The sequence below is a fragment of the Malus domestica genome, chromosome 17, assembly GCF_042453785.1.
Source record: "Malus domestica chromosome 17, GDT2T_hap1".
Classification (NCBI taxonomy): domain Eukaryota; kingdom Viridiplantae; phylum Streptophyta; class Magnoliopsida; order Rosales; family Rosaceae; genus Malus; species Malus domestica.
In genome coordinates this window covers 28,656,110-28,673,993 of record NC_091677.1, presented here as the reverse complement: position 1 = coordinate 28,673,993, position 17,884 = coordinate 28,656,110, and the positions used below count along the sequence as shown (strand labels likewise).

Here is a 17,884-nt window from a genome sequence, read left to right as displayed (position 1 = left end):
TCATATAAGAAAATTATTTATTTTCACACATAAGACATTGATAAAATTATACTTAAAAAAGCAATTCAAACTCAATAATTTAGAAACACAGAAAGACTAATTTATTTTGTATCCAGAGAAGGAAACCAAAAAACTCTAGGCTTACATGTAGATAGACGATGAGATTTATTTTCCATATGAACTTTTAAAGTGTTTTTGTATAAATCGTGAGATGTTTTTTCTTATTTACTAACCTTATCAATATGAGACTAAAAAAATAATGATGTTTTCGAGTCTTTAATTAATATGTATAAGTAACAAATGGGCACTAAATTAAACATTTTGATGACACGTCTGATGATTTGCAAATTTGCTCTAAAAAATTGGTCTACATATTACTCTTTGTAGAAGATTAGACTTGAATTCAAACGAATATTTAAAAATAGCAACCCGTATAGCTACTAGCTAGTAACTAACAATAAATTAACAACCAAACAAATATTCGTAAACGTGATATCAACTCATATAGAAAAGACAAAGTTTGGGACCACATCATGTCAACGTGATATCAAGATTTATTTTATAAGAGTTAATCATTTTCTATAAATATGAAAGTAAATGCAATGTCACAAATAATGTTGTTTGGGACCATAATTTATTTTATAAGAGTTGATACCATGTCTTTTTTGAGCCTGGGAGTATATGGAACATTGATATTACATACTTCCAGGCTCAAAAAAGACATGGTATCAACTCTTATAAAATAAATTATGGTCCCAAACAACATTATTTGTGACATTGCATTTACTTTCATATTAATAGAAAATTATTACTATGCTGAGGCAAGTTTCTTCAAAACGGGACCAAAATCTGGTATTGTATTATTAACTCTAACACTTGCTTCATTATTGTGTGCATTTAAGTTTACACACAAAATGGCAAGAATCAAGAATATCCTACTTCCATTATTCCTTCTCACCAAATACATCATCAAGTTTCTTCGCTCATCAATATTTGTTCAAGAATATCAAGAACACCAGACATCCAATAAATCTTCCGCGACGCATCCAATTCCAGCAAAAATGCGGTCTACATGTAAAGTGAGAGTATATATCGTATAATTACTACTCTTGATACATTCAAGTATTATACCTAATGACGTTACAAAACTGCAGAGATGGCGGGATTCATTCCTTTTGCCTTTTACTCATGCTTTTACGCTTGTTAACATCCAGATACTTCTTCCTTAACCGTATTGTCTTTGGTGTAACCTGCACGTATAAAGCATCATGGGATAATTACGCGTCTAAAGCAACAACTTTTATATAAAGCGAGCAAACTTAGCACCTGTTTGGTAACCTTCTGGTTTTCAAACTTTTTTTTTTATAGATAATGACATAAAATTAAGACTGTAGAAAACGACATTATTCTATTCGTCCATTTGTTTTTTTTTCTTTTCATGGAATTAGTAAGTCAATAAGAATTTTCTCAACTAATTCACCAACTAGCATCTGTATGAACTTTGAAATGTGATTTCCGTTGCAATATACGACCAACGTTAACTATTAGGTGTTAATCATAAGCTGAAGGATGAAGTTAAAATCAGACTTACCTCAATCAGTTCATCAGAGGCTACATACCCTATTGCTTCTTCAAGAGTCATCTGCAACCCAATGCTTTCAGATATTAGCAATCACAGAACAGATAAAAAATATATAGCAGTAACCTTTATATATTGCAGCAATGATCTTCCTATTATTTTCCAATTTCTCATAAAAAAACAGAAGAAAAAAAGGAAGATCATTGTCTAGAATCCATGTCTTTATAATAAGGCTACAAACCAATCCCGATTAAAGTGCAGTGACTATACGATGCATGCTATGAAACAAATATAAAGAATAATAGATTGGTTGATACGTACAAGGCGAGGAGGAGATAGTTTCACATTCTCATCCTTGCTAGCAGCACGCACATTTGTAAGTTCCTTATTTCTAACTGGGTTGACCTGCACAAGCAAGGTGAGTCAACTAAATACCACACAATTTTCGATACCCTAAACATTAACACAATTCTTAACACGAAAAGCATAAAATGTACTTACATCTAGATCCGTGTCCCTCGAGTGCTCGCCAACAATCATGCCATCATATGTCTGTGTTAACGAGCAAAAGAAAACCAAGTTTATTATCAAACAAAACCAAGTTTACCTGGTTCCTTTACTAAGGTACCCTAGGTTCTAATTTCTTTTTAAATCAAACTGCTTATCCAGTTTTCTAACATATTTATTTCTATGAAACACAGCTTTGACCCTTCTACTACAGTCACATATTTTTCACCCGTTATTGTGGTTTGAAATCAATTTTACCCTGGCCACTCTGTTTCAGTTAATTTGCCCCAAAAAATTCAGAAACACCAATGTTCTTGTCCATAATTTCTCTCTTTATAATCTGGAAACGAAAAACAGCACTACACTCATTTTTTTTTCTTCTTTTTGTTGTCGGAACAGGACCACGCTCACTTCTGGGAAAAAGGATCTAAAGTATTCCAAGCATAAAAGATGTTTTTCAGCAGAGAGCCAGTTGTTAAAAGGAACATACTGATATCTTATCAAAATAAAGAAGCACCCTTCAGTCAATATGAATTAATTTTATCAAATTGTGGGAAGGAAAAAGACAAGCAGTGACATGAACTGATTAAACGTGTACCAACCTCCATCCCAGGAGTGACAAAAAGAGTTCCGCGAGGTTCTAAACTCATTAGTGCATACGCTGTGGTTGTACCATAACCCATTGACACCTATAGAGTTAAATACAAAGAGATATTAATTGTCATCTAACACATACAACTTTGATATAAAAAAACAGGGGCACCATATAGAAGATTTAGTAAGATATGTTAGAAGCAGAATTACAACATCTTTTGTTTTAAAATAAGGGAAATCATGCTTAAATATTTTATTTTATTTTATTTAAAAGAATAGCCAATGTTGTAATAATTCACAACCATCAGCTAGCTTTAGATCAAAATATAAAACCAAAAGCAGATTTTCAGAGACGTCTCTAGTAATTAAGATGTCGTTAAATACATACCTATCCTTAAAAAAATAGCAGTTTGAACAATAAAGACATTTTAACAATATTAAAACAGAATACATTATAAATCTAAAGGCAAGTACACACGTACCAACACTCCTTTCCTGACATCTCCAAGAGGACCTCGATATTTTTCATATTCTGTGTAAAACAGATAACATGCATGAGAATGTTAAAATCAAACGAATTTTCAATCAAGCAACAACAAAGCTAAACAAGAGTCTGGCTCGTAAACTGGCAAGATTTTAGTTAGGGTGGTATTTGTCCACCCCTAATATATGAATATAGGCACAGATATTCGGACACTAACATGTTAAATCCTTGCAATTTCCAGCCTCAGGGTCACGTTGTGTCCCGGCATAATTTAGGTAATGAACAATTAGGATAAGAATTAACTCCCTATCAAGAACCCAATTACATGACAGATTCATAGGGAACCAGAAAGGCAAAGGAATGGATAGGTAGGAATAACAATGGGGAAAATCATACTTAAGAAAGCACGGTGCATAAATCCAGTTCCACGTGTGTCACTGCTAAATACGCTTCTGTAACCAACCAGGCCCCTGAAGAATACAACAGAAAAGATCAATTCTATTATTGATTGCCAAAAACCTGTCATCAAGATGGGGTCCACATAAAAAAGGAAAACGTAAATGATAATCCAACTAATTGATCACATGCAAAATGGTTAAAGATTATGCCATGCGACATTGGTTGTGCAATGGTAAATAGTCACCGTGAGCCAAATCAGTAAGATGATATGATGATTTTTTTTTCCTGATAACAATATCAATATGCTAGAATATATAAATGATACAATATATAATGATATAATGATCGCTTATACAGCACAATAACAAAATGAGGAAGAAAAGGAGAATTGACATTGAGAGGAAAACAGAACCTTGATGGACATGTCAAAGACAATCTAGTCCGGTCGGCACTTCCTGGAACAGGACCCATCTCAACAACCTCAGCTCGCCTATTAGATAAGGCTTGCATAACTAACCCCACATGCTCTTCATTTACCTGAAAATAATAGCTAGTGCATATGAGTCTCAGTTGTTGAAAGAAAAGAGCAGCATAATTTACATCTCAAAGTCTTACCTCGATAGTAACTTCTTCAATTGGCTCAAGTTTATGACCACTCTCTGTTTTGTACCTGATTCAGTAAAGCAAAAATTGCGCCAGCCGTTTACATGAGTAATGCAACAATAAAAAAGATAAAACGAATAATCATACAATAAAAAATCTGTGTGCATGTACATACAATAATATGGAGCACATACACATAAACACATGCAATAGCCGTAAATATACCAAAATAAAACAGAAAATAGGAGCTGCAACTGAATAATCACTGATTCCCTTTTTCAAAGATCAGGTAAAAGTAGAATTTGGGTATTATACATTTTTGTAAAGCGTATGATACAACATTGTGCCTATCGGTATCTCACAAAGAAAGTACACATTTTGGTGCAAATATTTGGTTGGTTTTACCAATCTACTCAATTATGTTTTCAGAACCTCAATATCTCCATACATAATATGGGGATTCTTTTTCCTTGAAGATAAAATCACTGGATCGGGGAACTCGATGTATATAGAAAGAAAATCACATTGCATTGCAATAAAAGCAACAAAAGAGTGCCTCACATGACTTTGGGTGGTGAGACAGACAGCTCGAAGCCTTCCCGCCTCATATTCTCAATTAAAATACCTGTATTACACAATATGAAAACTACATTAATAATATGTTTAAACTTAATTAACAATGAAATGTAGGGGCCAGAACCTCGTTGATATAAGCTAAACTGCGTCTTCTTTTTATTGATGATTGATATATTCTCTTGGAATTAAACAAGGAAAAGGGAAAATAACTGCAAATTTAAGAGAAACAAACCCAGCTGAAGTTCTCCCCTCCCCTGAACTTCAAATGATTCTGATAAGCCTGGGAGAACATTAATGGCAAGATTTGTTTCCGCTTCAGCTGACAGTCGATCACCAATTTTTCCTCCAGTAAGCTACAAAAATAACACCACCAGTATGTCAGATTATGCACAGTGGTCCATAAGTCCAACCCATTCTTAAAGATGCAGTCATCAGTTTTTTTTTTCCTTACATTAAGTAGAAAGGAATAGGGGGAGGTAAGGCCATGTTAAAACTTCAAATAAGATGCAACATGAAGAGTAACCCCAATAACATTTGTCGCAAACATGCCTAGGGTGTTGACAGGTTAGTGGACAAAAATAGATATTTGAACGTTACCTGAGAGGACAGAGTACCCTAGAAGGAGTTATTAACATATTATTATTCAAGTTCAATGAAATTCTTTACTTAGAACTTGGAAGTTGCTGGACATCTCCCATATTCCTACCATGCTCATGTCCTATATAGTTTCCATTGGACATGTAAATCAAACCCTACTTTAACGTCAAATTTAGGAAAACAAATGATGATAAGAATGAATTATGATACAAACTGTCAAATCTCTACTCTTCCCATATACATTTTGTCCATATAATTTCCGTCACTTTATCCGAGGTGTGTATCAAGTACAGATAATTCAAAAATCAATGATTTTAAACCAAAGTGAGAAAATAAAGTGCATGTGTTTTCCACTATAATAAGAAAACAGCTCAATGAAAAATACGGACATTGATGATAAAATGTAGTATAAATAGAGCATATATAATAAGTTAATAACTGATTGCAAACAGGAAAAAATTATGACTTACATGGGTACCGTCACGACCAGCTAAGGGAGAGTCATTGACACCAAAAGTCATGGAAATAGTTGGTGGATCCAACACAACGGTGGGCAATGCAGTCATAGTCTATCAGATGTAACCATAAGTCAGTTTTACATAGAATGTACCACCATGACATGTTATAAAAAGATAAAAAGTTTCTCAAAAGAAATGATAAAAAGTTCAAAACCCTGGAATGATGCTAAAATACCATGGCAAAATAAGAAATACAGATCATAATGTTTTCCATCTTCTTGTGACAAAAGTAGCTAAAGTTATCAATGCAACTAATTTGACAGACAAAACACAATGGATGTAAGCTACCTACAACAAAGGGAGATGACAAAACTTAGTGAGAGCCCCAGTATCAAGCCTTCTTAAGGTAGGAACAGAAGTAGAATGGATACAGGAAAATATACAACGAAGCTATAATTCATATTTACTAAAATAAATAGGAGAAAAATAAAATGAAAAGGAATTGCGGACGAACTAAAAGCAAAGTCTAAAACCAAGATTGCATTAATATACCTCAACGCTTGCAACTGTATGGCCAATAGATGGGCTTGTTAACCCTGCCATTGACACTATGTCACCAGCTCCAGCACATTCAATTACAACCATATGTGTTCCCTTCTTTTTCATCAGCTTCACAACCTGCAGAAATAAGCAGTTATCCAGTACATTACTTCCACAAAGCTTGTAGAAGATGAAGTAAACAAAAAATTAGTATTTTAATATTTTAACATTTCAATCTGACGTTGAGGCTTTCAATAACGTAAAAAGCTGCAGCACTTGAGCACAAATATCAAACTTTTCATTGTTCCCTGAGAGACGAAGATGCTTCAGAGGTTGTTTTTTCATATCAGATTCTTAATCAGAAAATAAAGCTAGACGCCTCACTAATCTAATTAATCAAATTTAAACTGATGGCTTTTGAGGGCAACAGTAGTTAAAGGGGCCAATCTGAGAAAAATTAAGGGAGCCATTTCAGATTAGTAATGGTGAACGCTACAAGAGCTTTAACCCAACATGGGTAAAATCTCACTGTCATAAAGAATCAAACATTGTCTAGTGCAAAAGAAAAATTCTTGATTTTTAACAACCATGAGGCAAATATAGAACCACAAACCTTCCCTTCTTCAATTTTCTCAACTCCAGAATCTTTGTGACGAAGCCCATGAACTCTGTCACCAATGCGAATGCTGCCAGAAGAAACTCGTCCAGTCAATATTCGTCCAAGGTAGAAGTCTCGTTCCATCATAGAAACCTTACAAAATAATCAATAAATGCTATTTTAATTTTGCCAGTACCATGAACAATAAAATGAATGAGAGGAAAATACAAAAATTAGTCATTTATCCGTTGTTTAAAAAAAAAAAAAATATTGCTTGGCCAGTTTCTTTTACCACGTCAGTGCAGATGACACAGGTTTTACAGTCACAGAATTAAGACTTCTACAAATGAAAGTATGCCAAAACGTTCACAAACTTAACTGCATTTGACACAAAAGACAAAAAGATGCAGTGCATAGTGAACAAAATATAGGAAAGTAAGAACACAGCCTTTGTTTAGAACTTTTTTATTCTCTACAAAGAATCAAGAACAACGGCCTCTATCGAATTTGAAATGTGCACATTGAAATCTCAAGTGAAAGCACTTCATAATTAATATTGACGCAACCTGCATATTTCCAGTTTAAAGGGGAAGAGAAGAGCATACAGGGGATAAGTATACAAACCAGCATTTGAAAAGGTGCATTAAGATTGGCTGTTGGTGGAGGAACATGACTTATAATGGCATCAAGCAGCCGTGACATATTTCTTGCATCAGCAGGAGGATCTTTGGTGAAAGTGGTGGAAGCCCATCCTTCTTTAGCAGAAGCATACAGCACAGGAAAATCTAGCTGCTCCTCTAATTGAAAAATAGGAATAAGTTTATTAGTTTTTCATCTGACTAATACGAAGTTAGGAAAGTGAAAATTAAAGTTAGAACATAAAGCAAAACCAAATAGAAATGGACAGAGAGACCCAGGATTTTGTATATTGTGATGCAAGGCTTCAAATATCAGATGTGAGATTTTTATTTTCTCAAAATAAAAAATAAATTAAAAAGACAACAGCAAACGTGGGTGCAACCATATTGATTCTTGTCTTTCCACACCTGTAGCACCAAGATTTGCAAAAAGATCAAATACCAAACTCTCGACTTCATTACACATCTCCTCAGAAACTGCATAATCACAAGAATGAATAACATAAGCAACAATCCAAGTAACAAAAAATATTTTAACGCTTCTAGAAAGTAAACAAGAGTAATTGTGATCTGAGAGATGAAAAATGTTTTCCTTTTGGAAATGAAATGAAAACTATTTGCCAGAATTCTGGAAAGTAAACAAGAGGAATGTGAAACAGTAAATGGGAAAACTTTGAGACAAATTAAGTGAAGAGAACCAGACACAGACACCCAACATACAGAGAGAACATTATGCAAAAACAGATTGCCTTCAAAGAAGCAACCCAAAATCATCTTCACACAACTCTTCTTTTCATATGATGTAACCTCTGTTTGGTTGTACCTTGGGTTTATATATCGTATATAAAACATCAGTCCTACGGGTGGGACTTTGGTTGGATGAACACGGCCAACTCAAGCACGACCAATCTTTGGATAACTCCAATTTTTGGAAAAGGATAGTTACTAAGTTCAACTAATAAAGAAGTTATTAAGCTAAACAAAATAGAGATGTTATTTCTTTTACCCAAATCAAGATTTTAACGGATTATTTCTTAACCCAAACCAAGCAACTAAAGAACCCAAATAACCTATATAAAGTGTGTATTCATTCTAAAAATGTTATACTATGACGAGTCACTGACAATTTTCAAATGGAGTTCATTTAGTTATACTATGACAAGTCACCCAATACGGACTTGAACAAACAAAGACCTCTTAAACCATCCAGACTGCTAATGTCCTCCTTAATCAATGTCCCCACTCTAGAAACATTCATGCAATATAACTTCAATTTTTCGAATTAAAGATGCACCAAGCACGGATAAGTACCTGCAGGACGATCTACTTTGTTTAGAAGAAGAATAGGGCGCAGCCCGTACTTTAAGGCTTTAGCAAGTACAAACTTGGTCTGTGCAAGCGGACCTTCTCCGGCATCAACAACTAAAATCGCCCCCTCAACCATACCAACAACCCGCTCCACCTACGTAGCGATCCACAAAAATGTAATGAAATGAGTTTGCAACATTCATAAGCAATTGATACTTTACATCCATTAAGGGACAAAACAAAAACATTGGTCATTGGTTTCGAAAAGGGGGCTTACTTCACCACCGAAATCGGCATGTCCAGGCGTATCAACCATGTTTAACTCATTCTCCTTCCACGGAATTGATGTAACCTGCATATCATTTTAAGATAATTGATGTAGCCGCAATCAAAGACAACCAAAGTAAACAAAAACATTTCCATTTTTTTAAGATTTGAGATTCCAATTCGCATAGCAATATAGGATTACACTTGAATACAAAGTGAGTGCTGACCTTGGAGGCGATGGTAATCCCGCGCTCGCGCTCGAGGCTGATGGAATCCATGGCTCGTTCGTGGGGTATGTCGGCGCCGCACTGGCGGAGCAGGCGGTCCATGAGCGTCGTCTTGCCGTGGTCGACATGGGCTATTACCGCCACGTTGCGGAGGCGGCTCGGATCCAGGGAGCTGTTGGGTGAAGTGGCACTGGAGGCCGCTGTGGCTGCCGAGAAGGCGCGTGCGAGTGGAGATGCGCGTGGGGTTAATGGGTAGGGTTTGAGAGTGGTGGACGCAGAGGATGAAGAGAAGGAGTTGCGCGTGGAAGACCAGAGAGAGCGAAGCAAAGGCCCCGCCATTTCTAACACCGAGACAGAAATGGCTGAGTAGTTCCCGTGCAATTGCCAGGGTTTAAGGTTTAACGTTGTTTTAAGACTAAACCAGATTTTACATGGGCCATGTCCCATTAAGTTCCACCACGGTGAAAGTTCGAAATTATATCAATTTACACATCTCTACCTTTTGCAAATAATATTCTTTCATTGCATACTTTAAAATTAGAATTGTTCGGTTATTTATTTATTTTTTTAAGATCATTTTAAAAAAATTATTCGAATTGGATGTCGTTTAGTAACCACCTTTATCCCACCACCACCAGTGACACCCTTATTGTCACCATTAGAGCAACTCCAGCGTTGCAAATGCCCCTTAGGGCAACTCACTATTGAATCCACCCAGTGAACAGTAACTGTTTTTTTGCATCTCTACCCTAAACTGAATAGCTATGGCAATAGGTAATAAAATATTAGTATTTTTTATTTTATAAAATTAATACAAAATAATTTTATTTGTAATTTCCCTACCATTTCTTCACATCGTGAACTTGGAACTTGTATATTTGGACTCATGGCAACTTTAGGAACATAACGGGGTCCTTGCATGCACCGTCGGCGCACTGGGAAGTGCAGTGATCCTATACCTGAGAGCTTCAAGCTCTAGCTTGTAGTTTCATGTGAGATTTCCTTGTTCCTTTGAATATTTGGGATTTTTTTGTTGAAGTTGTTTACTAAGACTGTCTGGAATCGGAGTATGAATGACATTGATCTATATGAACTGTTTACTAATTCACATGAATCATAATGAAAAATAATGTAATTACTAAAGTACCCCTATTTAAACTAATTATTTTATATGTTAATTATTTTAAGAAATATTAGTCTTGAATTTTGTTTACTAAAGAGAATTTTATTTATAAAAAATTTATTCTTGATGTTGGAGAAGACTTTAGACCATGTAGAAGACTCCTAATCACATGAATTAGTTCAAATTTGATATAAAAAGTTAATTTTTTATTTGCTTCTAACTCTTTAATCACCCTAAACCAAGTAAAACTAATGAAACATTTTACATCCTTTTCTCTCCCGCTCTCTCTCTTCCGCATCTTTCTCTGCAGCCGCTTGACCAAAATGCTTAACAAATTTCGACATCAAACTCTCGTCTACCCAAGGTTGCCCCAGAACACGTATCCACATCCAACCATCCAATGAGGCCACAACCCACCCCATCAACGAAAACGTCCAATTTCACAGAGTGAAAGTGATAAGAAGTTTTTTCCTTCTATCCTGTTTGGGTTTGCAAATCACAATGTCCTTCTCAACTGAATTTGTGAAATGACGATTTTGGCGTTCGTTGTTCTAGATCATGTTCGTCGTTGTGGCATCGTTCCTGATCTCGAGCAATTGTTGTTCCAGACTGCAGGCGTTCTTTGTTCCAGTCGTCAATTGGTAAACATGCCATTAATAGTTAAATTTTGTTCTTTTCGCTGTGCATGCTTTTTGTTTCATTTTTCCAGAATCCGGTGAGAAAATCCGATGAGCTTCGTGACTAAACCCGGCCAATCTCGACCACGGTTGTTACTCACAAAGCAGTCTCAGTCGGTGGCTCAGCCGCAGCAGCAACAACTGGTGGTGCAGAACTCCGCCGGAAGCCTCAACTTCAACAGCAACATGTCGAAGGAGGACGAAGAGATGTCAAGGTCGGCGCATGCACCGATTCCGCACATCAGCCACACGTCACACAACTTTCAGGCTCTCGAGCTGTCGATTCCCGCCTGACCTTTTGCTCGGGCCTTCCCCGAGCCCCATCGCCGGCATGGGCTGGAGCTGCTAGCTGAGGCAACTGGGTTGGAGCAACAACCGGTCCACCAAACTATTGAATACGGTGGAGCTGCTCTTACTACCACCAACCTGACCACCATAAACTAATGCCACCATTACTACTAAACGCTAAATTACATTCCATTCTAAAAAAGCATTTTCAAAATATCATATATATATTCTTAAATTATAAACATGAAGCAAGTCGCCTTTTACCACGATAGTGAAAAAGTGATGAGCTCTTGCATGACGGCGTGGGTTTAAAATCTAACAAGATGTATCGTTTCATAAAAAATAAATAATTAAAAACATGCAAAATTCTATTTGTCGTTTTCATTCCTAGATAATCACTCAAAATATAATCAGTAATCTCTTTCTCCCCACCCGTAAGCAGAGTGAGGATTGGACTCAGAGAAGAGTGGGAAATCAATCTCGTTCGAGCAATAATCAACAGAAAGAGTAGACGGGCCAGGTTTGGTGATGAGGTTAGCTCTGCTATGCTCGTGTTCTTATATTTATAATATGCCCCTGAATGCTCGCTTCCTGTTTGACAATATTCCTCTGAGACAAATTCCTTGTAATCTTTTTCTTAAATCTTTGTCCAACCAATATCCTTATCTTTGTAGCATGTTTTCAGTTCATTTGCTTAATGCCAACTGCAGATTCACGGCAAGACACCCATGTTGTTGCAATGATAAAATTCTTCAGATTTGGTTTTGTAATTGTTGAGATGCCGCGGATGTCATGCAAGTATTGACGTAACACAATCTACAAATACAACATGGCTTTCAGAGCAGCAAATGCAAAGCTTTGCAGATGTCTTCTTCCTCTACATTGTCGTCTCCTGCAGCATCGTTCCAATCACTTGATCTCTTCAGCACAATTGCTCCAAGAAACCATAAGAAATACGGTTGAAGCCAGAGCATACGGGAAAATACCTGATATTATCGCTTCCTCTGCGCAAGCATGCCAAAAACCCCACTCCTTTCTAATTCCTTTCGACCTATCCCGACAACCTTAGAACACAGGTGGTTGATCAGATTTTGCAGTCTTTCATCCATTTAAGCGCAGATTACTTATTCCTGCCTCCTTTCATTTACACTCCAGAGCTCCAATCCCTTCCCTCTTGCTCTTGCCATTCTCCAACGAACTCTTCGCTCTGGCTGCGTCCCTGTCCCCCCAATCCTTCTTCTCCTCTCTTCTGCTTGGATGAACTGCCGGAAAGAATCTCTGTCCGTGTCTAAGATCTTATTGGAAATGCAGCCAATTGGATATCATCCTGACTATGGTATGTGCAATTACCTGATATCTTCTTTGTGTTCTGTTGATCGGTTGAATGAGGTGGTTAAACTCTTAAAGGGTATGAGTAGGGTAGGATGTATTCCTGATATGGAGAGTTTTGACATAGTAATTGGTTCAATGTGCACTGTCCGAAGAACAGCCGAGGCAGTATATATGATAAAGAAGATGGTGGAGAAAGTTGGGTTGACACCAAGGCAGGGGACAGTTATGAAAGTGGCAGCAGCATTGCGAGCAAACAAAGAGATATGGAGAGCAGTTGAGATGATTGGGTTCTTAGAGAATGAGGGTTACCCTATCAGCTGTGAGAGCTATGAATTGGTGGTTGACGGGTGCTTGGATGTGGGTGAGCATATTTTGGCGGGGAAGGCGGTGATTAGGATGAAGGAGAGAGGATTTATACCTTATATCAGGACCAGACTGAAGGTTGTTGAGAGGTTGGCAGGCGCTGATGAATGGGAGCTGGCTTGCTCTGTGAGGCAACGATTTGGAGAATTGAAGTCGTAGCTCCCTGTATTTCTTTGAGTCCATGGATTCCAGTCCTTTATGTAGACGGGAGCTGGTACTCAGTCCATTTGAAGGTAAATTCATGGTTCTTAATTCTTCATGCTAGGGCCAAGTAGAGTTCGAGTTGAAAAATAACTTATTGGTAGAGCTGAATAAGTTTGCGCTTTTAAACTTATTTGGAACCATATGTTATTTGATAGACTACATAATCCCAGTTAATACCCATTACTTTTGAATTATTTTCCTTGTTTTCTTTGCACTAATTGGAATTCGACCGTTGCATATTATACCTTGTTACCACATTGAAGAAGGTTAATTTATCATACTGCTCAAGCCTTAACAGGGTAGCTAGCCTGCATGGCCATGCCTTAAGTACCTTCCTTATCAACCGAATTGTGTTTCATTCTTGCATAACCAGATGCACCCCCGTCAAGACCCCAGGAAATCTTCACAAGCCAGTACTTTTTACCACTATCTTCCCCATAGCCCGACTGCGGTGACTCCATGGTTGATATTTCCACAATGACCAGTGAAGATAAAGAATAGAGTTGAAAAGCATAACTGCCAGCATCGATTGCAACATAGACGGGTTGGTGAGCAACTGCGGCTTGTATGCTTTTCTCATTATTGACGGGTATTCTCTTTCGTAGCCACTTATGTTCACAGCGCGCGTTTTCAATTTATCAGCATCACAGGTACCATCTGATCCTTTGTAGGGATGATCTTCTCCGGTGGAGAGTCCAGTATCTTTTATGAAACTAAATGCTTTCTTCGTGAATCCACCACTACAGCCTTGGTTCCCGGAGTTGACATCGCAGTCCACAAGTTCTTGTTCTAGTAGTGACACCAAGTTTCCCATTTTGATTTTGTTAATTCCTTCAACAGCTGCTATTGCGGAGAACGCCCAACAACCTCCTGTTTTGAAAGTGTAGTACTATCGGGGCTGATACTGAATAAGCAATCTTTCACTTCATTCAGTACTACGGTCTGGTGGTATTCATATTCACTTGTACGTGATAAGCCTTGGGTTTGAATTTCATAAATGGCGGATTCGATACCAACTAAGGTTGCCTATTATGTGGCTTAGCCGAACTCCTCCCTCCTTTTAGTGTAAAATATATCGTTGCACTAAAAAGAAAAAAATTGCAATCTATCGCTATCTGACTAACCTACATATTAAATCCAACGTCTGATAACATTTAGGGAAATTTTATTTGAACCCATACAACCTCTTTCTACACTTGACTTACTTTTTACACCCATATTACTTTTAATTAAGATACCAATATCTCTTTAAACCCAAATTTATTACCTGGACTATCCTCACAAACCCAATTCAATTTGTAAATTTAGCTATACACCCATTTATCGACAATGCAGTCGCCAAAATCTCTGCCTTCAATTTTGCAAAACCTATCAATGTAGCACTGCCTCATGCCCAATATATGCATCTACAGGCAAGGCAACCCCAAATTATTTCAGAAATCAAACCCACAACAAAACTTCAAAAGGTCCTCCTTGAAAATTTTGAATTCTTACAACTTAATGTCATTTTGAGAGCTGGAAGATCTACGGTTCTATGGGTTTAAAATTTCTTTGAATTTTTAGCTCTTTAAAAATAGAGATTTCTGCTTTTTAATTTTTTTTAAAATTTTTTCTAACAATTGCTTCAATGAATTTTTATTTGATCTTTTTCCTAAAGTGTCAAATTTCCAAATGGATTTTTGAAAACCCAACCCAGCAGAGACCAGTGATGTAGAAAGATTTCCTGATTTGATCTTTTTCTTCGAGCTTTGTTTTTATTATAAGAGCTATTAGGGGTTTTGCCGGAATAAATGTATGATAAATAAGGAGTGATGGTAGGGTTTAATTATAGGGTGTGGGTTTGTTCATAAATTTTAGTTTTATTGTTAACTTTATCTTGTACTTTATGGCTTTATGGTAATAATACAATAGAGTGAACAAGACAATTTACATTTAAAGTTTAAGTTGGATGTAGATAGAGATTATGTGGCTTTAAATAAAATTTCCCTAACAAGTATGCCTTAAGTTGCTGTGCAAAATCTGATTAAGTTGTGATGCATTCAAAGACCATTCTAAACCTCCCAACACGTAATGAATTAAGTTGAGCTCAAACTCCCAAACGATGGTTTTGTTAATTCAAACCCCAAATCTCAATACTAAACCCACCCCACTAATCATGATTAGTGCCTCCTTGAAGCTTCATTGATAAAGGCAAATTGATGCATATTCTAAACACCCTACTAATCATGATTAGTACTACAAAAATTCTAGTTGAGGTAGTGATGGAAAGTACCACGAAACTCTCAAACTCGCTTTGTTTTTTATGATGTTGTAAGTTAGCTTTGGGTTGTATTTCCCGTTTCTTTACCAAATAAAAAAAGAAAAAAAGAAAAAAAAAAGTAGCACGAAACATATACACCCTACATGTGGGTATGATTTGGGGACAAAGCAAAAGGAAGCTTAGAACGTCCGAACAATTCACATGGGGAGAGACTACTGTATAACGTGATTCCCTTCCCTACATACTGAGAACGGCCTCATGCCCCACATCCCCACATCCCACTAATAAAGTATCTTATTATTCCTAATACAACCTTTTTATACTCCAAATCTAATATCAGGTCCAGCTACTTTGTGTTAACCCTCACACCAAGAAGACTGAAAACGAATGGAGGAGGTATCCCACTACACAATTATGGCAAACTAATTTTGGTCTCTGTGCAACTCCGATACTACATGAGGTTAGTGGCGGTACTTTTAACTCTCAGGTAATAAAGCATGAGGCCCTAAGGAATGCCTTTATGGGACTTTTGGACGTGGGCTGGGGGTTCCAAACTTTTGCTCGCTTTTCACTACTGAACGTGATTATTATTAATTTATGACTTAATTTGTGCTATTATTATTAATTTATGACTTGGGTTGGGGGTTCTAAATGTGATTATTATTAATTTATCACTTAATTTGTGCTATATCCCTTATATTTTACACGAAATCTCAATTTATTCTCTACATTCTGTTGTGTTTGATAGGAGCATATTTATGATACTTTGTTGTCTTATTTCCCTATATTTACTTAGTAAATTTCCAGTAATTATAGCGTTTTATATTATTTTTATTTATTATAGGTCCAATTTGGTAAAGTTGACAATTGGAGGTTAAAAAGAGCAAAACGGAGCAAAATTGGAGTTGGAGTTGGATGTGAAGCATTGGTTGTAAGGGCTGGACGTTTTGGAGCTGTTACAATGTTTCACGTGTGTACATTTGAAGTATAGAGGTTCAATTCAAGAAGTTGACAAAGTTGGAGTTGAAGACATTATACTATCTTATCTTCAGCTGAAAAGATGAATCTTAATTAACTTTAAATACTTTCCAACTGATTTCCTAGAGTTCTACCACAATCCAAACTCGCTCGTACACATATATACTTATTCCTTCAGCCACACCACCTTCTTATCTCTGCCGCATCCCTCTACCACAAATTCCCTGAATCCTTTCACACAACCCAGCCGTGTTCCATCCTTCCATTCAATCGTTCATCCACTCATCCATTGAAGTTGCATGAGCTTCTAGTTTCTTTCGAACCTTTGTTATTTATTTTCTTTTCAATGTTTGTTATAGTTAAGTTGCTTTTCAATTACGATGAACATGTGTAACTAATTTCTTTCTTGGCTAAAGGTGAACTAAAGCCATGAACATATGTTAATATGAGTTGATTCAATCCAGTTATTTCTCATTAAAAGTGAATGTTGTTTATTTATCCGGTTTATAGAAAACTTATTCTTGTATGTTTATTAATGGTGCAAAGTATCGTATGTTTATTCTCTTACTCACTGCTTGAATCTTATATTCCTTACTAACTTGGTTGTATGATAGCCTTTGAGTGGCACACCCCCTGTCTTTGACTAGCTTACGGTTGTTTGTTCTTTTACATGTTACTCGGATTTATGTTGTTTGTTCTTTTACATGTTACTCGGATTTGTGCATTCACCTTTAGTTCCAACAATTAATGTTTTCATTGAAAACAAACTCATATTCCTTTCGACCATATCACTCTACCACTGCGATGATAACTTCAAAGCAACCACGCTGCAACTTGCGCCGCCTCTGAAAACAAAGACGCTCGCACCATGGACCGAATATGGGAAAGTCTGCTGCAAATCTATGCTTCTGTCGACAAGCTTTGAAAGGCTCCAAGAAATTTTCCACCCATTAACTTAACGAGTTAACACAATACGAATCATTAAGATAGTAAATTGACACGAACATGACAAAAACATTTGTTAGGTCTAGTTGAAGGACGATTTGAGAGTTTACGTTTGATATGTATGATGAATCCTTGACCCATGTGGGTGGATCTGACGGTCATAATGGATGATGGTAAGTTTTAAGATGTAGTGGTGGGTTGCATGCATTACAATGCACACGAGAATGTTCCTTCGGATATGGAACAGTGGAAGTAGAAAAAATATAGGGAAGCACGAGGGAGGGGCTATTCTTCTATTATTATAAGGTGTCCTACTAAAGAGACGGTCTCAAGGGCACG

The 17,884-nt window shown here is 36.7% G+C and overlaps 1 protein-coding gene and 2 long non-coding RNA genes across 3 annotated transcripts; 2 read left to right on the top strand and 1 right to left on the bottom strand.

The window, feature by feature from the left end:
- Nucleotides 1–841: 841 nt before the first annotated feature.
- Nucleotides 842–9,818, bottom strand: LOC114822703 (uncharacterized). Its single transcript, XM_070816752.1, has 19 exons — nucleotides 9,376–9,818; nucleotides 9,159–9,233; nucleotides 8,885–9,035; nucleotides 7,982–8,050; nucleotides 7,560–7,732; nucleotides 6,951–7,088; nucleotides 6,350–6,475; nucleotides 5,810–5,908; nucleotides 4,975–5,095; nucleotides 4,728–4,791; nucleotides 4,179–4,233; nucleotides 3,976–4,100; nucleotides 3,561–3,634; nucleotides 3,163–3,212; nucleotides 2,689–2,775; nucleotides 2,081–2,131; nucleotides 1,901–1,984; nucleotides 1,592–1,642; nucleotides 842–1,250 (listed from the first exon to the last, which is right to left on the bottom strand). The coding sequence occupies exons 1-19, from the start codon at nucleotides 9,712–9,714 to the stop codon at nucleotides 1,167–1,169; spliced, it is 2,016 nt and encodes a 671-aa protein (XP_070672853.1). The 5' UTR covers nucleotides 9,715–9,818; the 3' UTR covers nucleotides 842–1,166.
- Nucleotides 9,819–11,856: 2,038 nt separating this feature from the next.
- Nucleotides 11,857–13,556, top strand: LOC139193766 (uncharacterized). The gene is made up of 2 exons (XR_011578235.1): nucleotides 11,857–11,996; nucleotides 12,174–13,556. It is a non-coding gene; the product is annotated as an uncharacterized lncRNA (long non-coding RNA).
- Nucleotides 13,557–13,750: 194 nt separating this feature from the next.
- On the top strand, nucleotides 13,751–14,485 carry LOC139193767 (uncharacterized). Its single transcript, XR_011578236.1, has 2 exons — nucleotides 13,751–13,951; nucleotides 14,034–14,485. It is a non-coding gene; the product is annotated as an uncharacterized lncRNA (long non-coding RNA).
- The last annotated feature ends 3,399 nt before the right edge of the window (nucleotides 14,486–17,884 follow it).

What these genes read in the sequence shown, in the direction of transcription:
- LOC114822703 (XM_070816752.1), bottom strand. Translation starts at nt 9,714, where the DNA reads ATGGCGGGGCCTTTGCTTCGCTCTCTCTGGTCTTCCACGCGCAACTCC. An exon ending in ATACAGTTGCAAGCGTTGAG is followed by an intron (nt 5,909 to 6,349) that starts GTATATTAATGC and finishes TACATCTGATAG; the next exon opens with ACTATGACTGCATTGCCCAC. An exon ending in CGAGGGACACGGATCTAGAT is followed by an intron (nt 1,985 to 2,080) that starts GTAAGTACATTT and finishes TTGCTTGTGCAG; the next exon opens with GTCAACCCAGTTAGAAATAA.